The 10,455-nt window shown below is 49.8% G+C and overlaps 1 protein-coding gene across 2 annotated transcripts in view; it reads right to left on the bottom strand.

Moving 5' to 3' along the window:
• IL1R2 (interleukin 1 receptor type 2) overlaps positions 1–4,785 on the bottom strand; it is a 39,018-nt gene extending 34,233 nt beyond the window's left edge. Inside the window, exons 1-2 of one of the 2 annotated variants that reach the window (XM_021085770.2) lie at positions 4,455–4,785; positions 3,986–4,031 (exon numbers count right to left, since the gene is read on the bottom strand). In XM_021085770.2, the coding sequence (XP_020941429.2) occupies positions 3,986–3,996 (11 nt within the window). In that variant the 5' untranslated portion in view covers positions 3,997–4,031; positions 4,455–4,785. 2 annotated transcript variants of the gene reach the window in all.
• Positions 4,786–10,455: the final 5,670 nt, after the last annotated feature.

A 10,455-nucleotide genomic window follows, 5' to 3' on the forward strand; every position in this document is an offset into this window, starting at 1 on the left:
AACATGTGCATATGCACTTTTTTCAGCCAGAGTGGTGGTGTTATTTTTCATTGAATGTCTTTTTCCCAGGGACAAACTCATTCCAGAGGGAACCTCACAGATTTGATTTACTGCCTGGCCTCTGAACACACTCAAGCTAGTAATCCCCAATTAAGTTCCAGTATTCTTAAATTTCCTCTTGACATTTCAAGAAAAATTTGAATGGAATGAATACTTCCCAGAAGTTCTTTAAAAGAGCCAAAGCCCTTGCTCTCAATCCATCCATTTCATCGGACCAATGAAACTCACATCTAGAAACATAGAGTTATGTGTCCAAGTCACACAGCAAAATAATATCCAGATTTATAAACTGGGCTCTTTTGATGACCCACAATCAAGAGCTGCTAATTTACCTCCTGTTTAGGAAATAATTTATGCTCAATATGAAACAGAGGTTCTTAATGAAAAGCATGCCCCGGAAATGTTTCAATGGAGTTTTATACAGATTCTCAGATTCCTCTGCTGTTCATGCTACTGGTGAATTAAATGCAGATTTATCTGATGATAAGAACCATCAAACAAATGCCATGTTCGGAACACAGCTCTGAAGGGAGACACCCGAATCTGCATAGTTTATGAAGGTGGGATGGTGCAGAGCATAAGAGAGTGAGTGGAGCAGGGGCTCTCAGCCTTGGCTAAACATCACAGCTTCCTGGGAAGCAAAAGTCTGCTGATGTCTGAATCCTAACCCCAAAGTTCCTGATGTAACTGGTCCCAGGTACCAAGAGTTTTGAAAGCTCTGCGGGTGATTTTAACACTCAGCCAGGCTAAGCACGCTGAGACAGGGACTCAGAGATGTTAGAGGATCAGCATGCCCCCATCACTATTCTTCTTGGGACCCCACTAGATTTGGCCCATCAGCTGATCACGGAAGCTTCCACACCGCTTTCATTTTGTCACTGCCCTCTTCTTCCCACCTTTAAGCAACACTCCTCATCATCAGATTATGAGGTTCTGACCCCAGAATTTCAGAAACTGCACCAAGAGGGTTGGGGTGATCAGGGACAGGGATTTAATACTGTCTCTGCTTTTAATCTACATGGGTATCTGAATGCTTTATTTGAGGTTAGCCTCAAAGATCAAGGCTTTCTAAATCACCTGGGAGTTTGGTTAAAATGCAGCTCATTCTGATTCCTTAGATCTGGGTTGGGGCCCACGATTTTGCATTTCTCACAAGTGATGCCCTTTGAGAACAAAACTGATAGGAAACGGAGGTCTAGTTGGGCTCACGGAAAAGGGCTCACTTGTTTTGCTGATTTGCCCCTGGATAGGAAACCTTCTCTTAGCTTCTAAGGAAGTGGTTCTCAAAGTCCCCAGACCAGCAGCATCACCTGGAACTCATTAGAAACACAAGTCCTCAGCCCCCTTCCTCCCCTGCGCCACTGACTGAATCCAAAATTCCCAGCAGTTTCAGCAATCCATTTGAACAAGCCCTTCAGGTGATGCTGAAGGAGGATCAGGTCTGAAAGCCACTGGTCAGAGGCACTGTCATGATCAAATGTCCCCCATATAAAAAGCAGGTGACGCAGACATAAAAAGACCACCCGAATCTGCACTACACGCTTGCCCTACTTCAACTGTGCTGTCACTAGAGGCTGTCCTGGGGGAGGGGGGCAGGGATAGGGTCTGAGCGTCCTGGTCACTCAGGCTTGGTTGTCAACCAGCTGGGCTTTGAGGGCACGGTCAGAGTGGAGATGTCGAGGATGCTGGCAGGGGGGAAGGAGGGGTCCCAGGTCAGCTGGGAACAAATGGGTCAGGGACTAACCTCACAGCCCTCCCCCACCATGCCCCCACCCAAGCTCCCTTCTTGCCTGTTAGGACATCCAGAAGGGCTAGAAAGTAGGAAATGCAATTAAAATGGACTAGACTGTAATGAGGTTTGAAGGACGGTGGCTCCCCTTCTATGGTGCAAGTAGGAGAGGTCCTTGAACTCATGGAGTGGGACCCCTCCCTCTTGGAAGGTGGAGCTGGGGCTGGGGTACAGTTGGGCTGCGGAGGGCTGCCCCAGTATCCTGCCACTTAACCTGAGCTGAGGGAGGGGCGCAGAAGATCAGGCCACTCCTCTGCCTTATTTAAAGATGACAGGCCCTGACCAGGATTAGGGGCAGGGCGGGGGCCAGGGACTGGGAGGGGGAGGGGCAGAGAGCTGGATGCCAGGAAGAGGAAAGGTCTCGGGGTGGGGTGGGGGGAGTAGGATTCGAGAGCGGGGATGTCTATGAGAGGGAGCCTTTGGGGGGGCCCTCCTTGTGCCTGCACTGCGTTCAAGTTTGGTGTGGTTCATTCACACGGCCCACCACCTGTGACCCTTGCCATCCAGTTCACAGCTTACGGAAGGGGAGACTGAGGCGTTGTGCGGCAGGAGGGTCAATAAATTGCGTGGTTTATTTCATTATAATTGAGGGTAAAAATGATTTTTTACAAAGAATCCTGCCTGGTTTTATTATTCCTTCTCAGTAAAGAATCAGGAGCTACAGATAAGCTTTCTAGTTCCTGGCTGTTGCGAGCTGCTGGCACCTGGCAGAATGATCTCAAGTCCGTGGTACTCCTGATTCACTGCAGCACAGGACTTTAAGAAGACAGTCACCATACAAACATGTGTGTGGGCATCTCAGAGCTGAGACTTGAAGCTGGGCGCTTTAGCCTCTGGACTCACACTTAAGCTCTGCCTGCTCCTTAAGACAGCAGAGGGGCTTGGTGCTCAGCCAGCACTGAGAGCTCAGGCATTAGAAAAGTTGCTCGTGCATGAGAAAAGAAAGCACATCCCGTGATCCTTCCAAAGAGGAAAGCCGCTCACCCAGTGTCCTTCTCTCCTGAGCTGCAGGAGACTGTCTCAGCATTGCCTTTCTCATGCTGGTTGGACTGCGGTTCTTCCTGTCCCTTCCAATCCTAGAAGGTCCTTAGCAGCGCTCTGATCCAGCCCCCTTTTTGACAGATAGACACACCGAAGCCCCAAAAGGTCAAGGTCACCTTCACACAGATGAAGATCACAGAGATGAGGAAAGTCACCTGGAGGAGGCCCCCGGGGGTCCAGAGACATCAGGAAAGCCCCATGAGGTTCCCTCCAGAAACAATGGAGCCAGGTGTCCTGACAGCCAGTTCTCTCTGTCTCTCTCCCCCTCTCTCTGCGTGCCTGACTCGCTGATTCTCTTTCTCACTTTTGATCTCTCTCCCCACCTCTTACCTGCAGCTCTGCATCTTTCACCTGGGGCTTCTCTCCCGGGAAGGCTGCCAGGCCCTTCGCCCTCCGTGGAAGCCCAGCAGTTGGGCAGGAATTTATATTCTCGTGTCCAGGGATTTCCCAATCGGGCTGTGTCACTCCTCCGCCTGGGTGGCTGTGAACACACCTTTTCCCTCCTCACTGGGAGCGCCCTCCTGGCGGCCGTGCTGGCTGCGTGATCACTCGGATGGGGAAGTGGCCAAGGAAATTCTGTGTAAGTTTCCCTATTTTTTGTGACTCGAAACTTACGTACTTCCAGCTAAGAGGTGGTTTTCAAGTGATGTGACCACGGCCCCATAAAAAAGAAAAGGAGGCCTTGGGACTTTTAACTAGGGAGATAGTTGCTGTCGTCCCCGCCCCCTCCGCCTAGAACCCTTCTCAAATTGGAGGACCCCCTTCCCCAACTCCCAGGGTAACTGTTAGTACAGGATGGGATTGATTTTCTAAATGTTTATCATAGTTTGTGCAATTTGGCAAGCTGAATCATTTGACCCCTGAGATGGAAATTCAGTCCTAAGTCCTGTCTGTACAAAGCCAGTGTGTCCTATTCCCCCAGCAGACTCAAAGCTGGTGCTGATGGAGTGTCACTGCCCCCAGGAGCTGGGTCCTATGGAGCTAGAGAGAGAACAGAGCCCTGGGGTGGGTGGGGGTGAGCCTGGACCTCTGCTGCTGGATGGAAAAAAAAAAAAAAAACCTTCCCAAATGTTCTTAAAAATCCACATTACTAACCTTAATGGCATGTCCTGGCTGATTTATTCAGACACCGAACTTCTTACTGGTGAAAAAGCAGATACAGGATCTCTTTTAGAGAAATCTTGGGAATTTCATAATGAAACCAAATGGCTCACAGTCCAAAGGGCCCCCCAGCCCTAGTTTTATCCTTTGGCTAACAAGGAAGCTAACTCTCAGGGGGTCAAATAAAATCTGAGAAAAACACAATATTGGAGCCAGAGGAAAACTTAGAGATGGTCAAATCCACCCTCCAGTTTAAAGGAGGGCAAATCACGGTCCCGGCACATAGGAAGCCCACAAGTGAGTTCCCTTTACTGATTTAGTGTGTGTATAACTTTATGATGGGGGGTGTTCTTATGGAAGCTGGGAATACCCCCCAAATAGTGCTGGGCAAAGGGTAAATGTTACATTGTATCCATGTTGATTCCCCCCCCCCACGCTGCCCCCAACAGGTTGAGACACAAACCTTTGCTTCTGTTCCATAATTTTGACATGGTTGAGATCGAAGAGTGAGTGTACATTTGGGATCAAGCCAAGTAAGATTCAAGGGTATGAATTCACCCCAGCAGGTAAATCGCCCCCAATACCATCATCATCGCAGGATGAAGGGCAGGCAGCTTACTGAGTCCTCTTCACACTGTCTCTGCATCAAGCAAGCACATTGGTCCAGCTGACTCGCCCTGGTTGAGACTGGATTCACGCAGTGGCACAGGGCAGCCCGCACTTGTATAGCCAGAGAGGAAGTGAAATCATGCAATGTGCCTTTGGCTGTGCTGAAGGGTAACTGCTGGTCTTGTGATCCCTAAAGAGGAATTTACATAACCTCACTTTTTTCTATGGGAAACCTTGATCCTCAGGCCACAAGAATTGCTTGAAGAGCCCTTTCAAAAACTAAGGCCTCAGACTCAAGAGCCACCCAGGAATAAGTCCCCAGCCTGCAGCCATGTGGGCAGACCTACCACACTTTCCTTTATCACCTTCTTACGAACTGAAGGTCAGTGGCAACCTTGCTTCGAGAAAGTTTGTCGGCGCCATTTTTTTCACAGCCTTTGCTGTCTTCACATCTGTCTCACGTTTTGGTAATTCTCACACTCTTTCAAACATTTTCATTATTATTATATTTGTGATGGTTACCTGTGCTCTTTGATGTGACTCTTGCAAAAAGATTAGAACACACCAGAGGATCGGATGAGGGTTAGCATATTTTAGCAATAAAGTGTTTTTTAAAGAAGGAAGGTACATTTTTTTAGACATAACGCTATTGCACACTTAATAGGCTAACATAACATTTATGTACACTGGGAAACCAAAACATTTATGTGACTCACTTTTATTGTGATATTTGTTTTATTGCCATGGGTCTGGAATAGCCTTGCAATTGCTCCAAGCCTACATTTTCTGCATCCTTCTCTCCCCTCCAGGGCCTGCACTGACCGGTTTCCACTATCACCAGTGCATGGGTTCAATTTCTCCACCAACTGATGGGAAATAAACAAGGCACAGAATGTTCTATGGTATCTCGAAATCCTCTGAGGTTTGAGGTGAAGGCCACCCAGGATGTTTATTGCAAGGGTTGAAACAATGAGTCTTCATTTTTTAGACTCAGAAGGACTTTTCAAAGTCTGTTGTGGTTCAGAAATCAGCAACATCCCCTGAAAACCCTGCAGCAAGATTACCAGCCCTTTCCTCCCTTGTGATGGGGAGGCAGGGTTATGGCAGGTGATAGACATGGGGCGAGGATGGCCTGTGTTGGCCACTACGCCCTGTATTACAACGCGGGCGATTTGTCCCTGGTTTTATGGGACTGCCTCTATCACATTATCCCCATAAATCCACTCGTTCTTATCAGATCAGATTTCTTTCATTCTGATTCAACAAAATATGATCATTGAACCCATAAGATCAATTTAGCCATCAGACCCCATAAAATGGAAAATTCTAAGGCCTGCTCTGGTCAGCGGGACAATTGCAGTAAAAAACTCCATCTTACAGAAGAAGGAGAAAAGTCTTTCCCTTCCCATAAATCACATACAAATCAACTAAGTAAAAATGAGACTAGCTACTGCAAATGAGCTTCAGTCTCCTCCTCTGTAAAAAGAGCAGGTTTAGGTCAGTGAGTTCTGTATGAGCTTCCTTGGCTGTTGTAACAAATGACCACCAACAAAGGCTTAAAAAAACACCACCAGGGAGTTCCCGTCGTGGCGCAGTGGTTAACGAATCTGACTAGGAACCATGAGGTTGTGGGTTCGGTCCCTGCCCTTGCTCAGTGGGTTAATGATCTGGCGTTGCCGTGAGCTGTGGTGTAGGTTGCAGATGCGCCTCGGATCCCACGTTGCTGTAGCTCTGGCATAGGCCGGTGGCTACAGCTCCGATTCAACCCCTAGCCTGGGAACCTCCATATGCCGCAGGAGTGGCCCAAGAAATAGCAAAAAGACAAAAAAAAAAAAACACCACCAATGTCCATCAACAGATTAAGAAAATATGGTACATATATGTAATGGAATACTACTTGGCCATAAAAAAGAGCAAAATAATGTCATTTGCAGCAACATGGATGCAACTAGAGATTCTCATACTAAGTGAAGTCAGAAAGAGAAAGACCAATACCATATGATATCATTTATACATGGAATCTAAAATATGAACCTATTGGAGTTCCCATCATGGCACAGTAGTTAACGAATCCGACTAGGAACTATGAGGTTGCAGGTTCGATCCTTGGCCTTGCTCAGTTTGGGTTAAGGACCTGGCGTTGCCATGATCTATGGTGTAAGTTGCAGATGTGGCTCAGATCCCGAGTTGCTGTGGCTCTGGCATAGGCTGGTGGCTACAGCTCTGATTAGACCCCTAGCCTGGGAACCTCCACATGCTGCGGGAGCAGCCCTAGAAAAGGCAAAAAGACGAAAAAATTAAAAAATTTTCAAAAAATAAAATATGAACCTATCTACAACACAGAAACAGACTCACAGACATAGAGAACAGACTTGTGGTTGCTAAGAATGAAGGGAGAGGAATAGATAGTGTGGGAGTTTGGGGTGAGTAGATGCAAACTATTACACTTAGAATAGATTAGCTATGAAGTCCTACTGTATAGCACAGGGAATTGTCCAGTCTCTTCAAATAGAACATGATGGAAGATAATGTGAAAAAGAATGTATATGTATGTATGATTAGGTGACTATGCTATACAGCAGAAATTGATGCAGCACTGTAAATCAACTATACTTTAATAAAATAAAATTAGAAGACAAAAAAAGAACAAAACAAAAAGAACGCCACTGGATTTTCCTACGGTTCTAAAGGTCAGAAGTCCAACCTGGACCTCAGGGGCTGTCCTCAGGGGGTAGGCAGTGCTGAGTTCTTTCTGAAGTCTCCTGGGGAGAATTCTTTTCTTACCTTTTCCATCTCCTCCAGGTTGTCCTCTGCCCGTGACGGAAGCCCCCCATACATCGTCCCTTTCCCCCTGCTTCCATCAGCACATGGCCTTTCCCCTTTGACCTTCCTGCCTCCCTCTTATAAGGACTCTTATGACTCTCTTTGGGGCCCACCCGCATAATCTAGAACAATCTTCCCACCTGAAAGTCCACAGCTTAATCACACCTGCAAAATCCCTCTTGCCGTATAAGTTACTGAAATCAGAGGTTCCAGGGATTAGGATGCTGGTGTGTTGAGATGACCATCTCTCAGCTTCCCACAAGCTCAAAGACACCTTCCAGTTCTCAGAGTCTGTGCTTTAGGGTGTGGGCAGAGTATGGGAAAATGGGCTGCATAAGTATGGACTGGAACAGCGCAGTTTCCATCACACCTAAGGGTGGCAAGGAGAGCATGCACAGAGCCTTCCAGGGCTGTAGGAGGGAGCTATTCAGTGCAGACAAATTTCACCATGGAAAGGCCTGTTCTGTGCAGCTCCTCCCTGGCTTCCTTCTCACCGTGGTTTCAGTGAGAGACATGGAAGAAATGAGACCACTAAGGGCTGTTGCCCACTCTCCCTCCCACCTGCCCATGGCACCTGGAGGGTGGCCGGGGACCTGGTGGGTGGATGCTGGGCCTGAGTCAGGCTTCCTCTCCCTGCCCCCACCCTGAACAACAAGAGCTCCCCACTCCCCAGCCCTCCACCCATGAGCCAAGCCCTCCCTCTGCCTTGGGCTCAGGAAGCTCCAGCAGGCCCCACCTGCTCTGATCTGGAACCCATTCCCTGCAGCCCCATTCCCACCCCCATGTCCCTGCTGCCCTCTGCCTCCCCCTCCCCCTCTGGGCAGGGGACAAGGGGCCTGTCCAGGAGAAGAGTCCTAGAAGCCAACCTCCCAGGGCACTGCTGGGCCACTCACAGCAGATGGAGCCATGCTTTCTACCTGGTGGGGGTGGGGGAGAAACATTTGTTCCCTTGGAACCAGAAAGGAGAAGTTTTGCTGTCACAGGGATTTGACTTATAAAAGAATCAGCAACGCAATGATTATTCAGCCTCCTCTTCCTCCACTGCTGAGAACCAGCCCAAGCATCCATGCATCGAGTGTCAACGGGAAGACATCACTGGTCCGAATGGAAGGCGAAGTCCTGGATCTGGCTGCCCTCACCACCCTCCCCTCTCCTCCCTGCCTGATCCCCACTCCCCACCCCCATATCGGTAAACCCTCAGTTTCCATGGAGCCCAGGGACCGTTCTCTGCTTTCTAATAATCTCATGGTGACACACAGAACGTTTGCTCAGCAAGCACCTGAACGCCAGGCTTCCGGGAAGCAGGGATGGTGGGTGAATCACCCTGCCCGGCCCAGAAGCACCCATGGCCTTCTCATCCATGTGTCATGTTCTATAAGACACACGGACACCCCACCTGTGTGCGGGCACTGGCTGGCCCTTCTGACAGGCATGCAGACTCCATGCAGAGCCTGACTGATTTGTCAGCTTCCGAACACTCAAGGGCCCCCAGGGCAGGCCGTCACGGGCAAGCTGGCTTTGGCCGAGGGCCCTGGGTGAAGTGACTCACCAAGAGGATTCTGGTCCCTCAGAATCCTGGCCAGGGCCAGCCTCCCTGGCTTTCACGGGATGTGCCATTCTGTGTGGTGACTGGCCAGCCCGCCTCACCCAGCCCTGCCGGTGCTATTTCATTTGCACCCCGGGCCTGAGGGGGACCGGTGACCACATGCCACTGCAGCTAGCCTCAGGCCACCAAGCGCAAGCCAGGGACCCCCCCAGAAAGGACGAGGAAGGGGTCACCCCCCCCCTCCAACTTGGCAGGAGAGGGATTGGCTGAGCTTGGAGGACGAGGGCCAGGCACACAGCAGTGCACAGAGTTTGTGGACAGGACAGCGCGCTTAGAAAAGAGGCTTGAAAATGAAACTGGCTGCCCAGCTCAGAGCCAACAAGTCCCCCTTTTACTGCAAACAACCCTGGCTCAACTGAGTCTTGTATTAACCAGGTCTGTCTTCCAGCTTTGACAACGAGGACCCCTGTAAGGGCAAGCCAGTTCCTAGATACCAAAACCTCCCCTGCAAGCATGACTCTCCAATACCACCAGCAGCCCAGAGCCCACCCCCACCTGCCCCCAAATCTGTCCACTGGCAGGTCCATTTCTCCTCTGATAAAACACTTTGATGGCATTCCTATCTCTTTTGGGTTTGGTGTTTTTTCCATTTTTGGCCACCCCGAGGCATATGGAGTTCCTGGGCCAGGCATAAGATCTGAACCACAGTCTTTACCAAAGCCACAGGGCAACACAAGATCCTTAACCCACTATGCTGGGACAGGGATTGAACCTGCATCCCAGTGCTCCCAAGACACCACCAATCCCATTGTGCCACAGCAGGAACTCCTTTGGGTTGAGAAAAGTAGATGGAAATAATTTTCTCTATACCCCGTCAGGCTGTCCCAGAGCACAGCAGACCGGTAGGGACAGCAAAGCAAGTGCCACAGCTGGAGGCAGGGGACAGCAGAGTACAGCCTAGATGGCAGTGGGAGGAGAGCACTGGGCGAGGCAGGATGGCGGGGGGGGGGGGGGGCTGCCGAACCCTGAGCAGCAGTTCTTAGTGTGTGGCCCAGATGACAGCAGTGCGCCCTGGAGCTTGTCAGGATAGCAGATTCTGAGCCCCCACCTCAGTGCACTGAGTCTGGAACAAGAGCAGGGGCTGAACCACTGCTGTTAGGCACGCCCTCCAGATGCTGTTGTGGACAAGATTTGAAAAGAGCTATTTCAGTGGTTCTCACCTCCAATGGCCCATGAGAGGCACTGACAAATTCTTACACTAGGCCACTCTCACCAGTGAGCTGTAGGAGGCATAGAGCCGGGCTGGGCAATGCTTTCAAGTTGCCCTGGGGTCTCTGTGCCACCCACCAGCATTGAGAGCCACTGCCTGAGGCCTTGGACCACTCACATCCTCTAGAGCAGTGTCTCTGGCTCCTGCAAGGAGAAAACACAAATGGATGAGAAAATTCCAGGGCTGACTCACCGAGGACAGCTCCTAAGGAAGACA

Source organism: Sus scrofa, chromosome 3 (assembly GCF_054392235.1).
Source record: "Sus scrofa isolate SSC_HxYL_T2T_F1_AM1 chromosome 3, Sscrofa_HxYL_maternal_Yorkshire_Landrace_v2.0, whole genome shotgun sequence".
In the NCBI taxonomy this organism is placed as follows: domain Eukaryota; kingdom Metazoa; phylum Chordata; class Mammalia; order Artiodactyla; family Suidae; genus Sus; species Sus scrofa.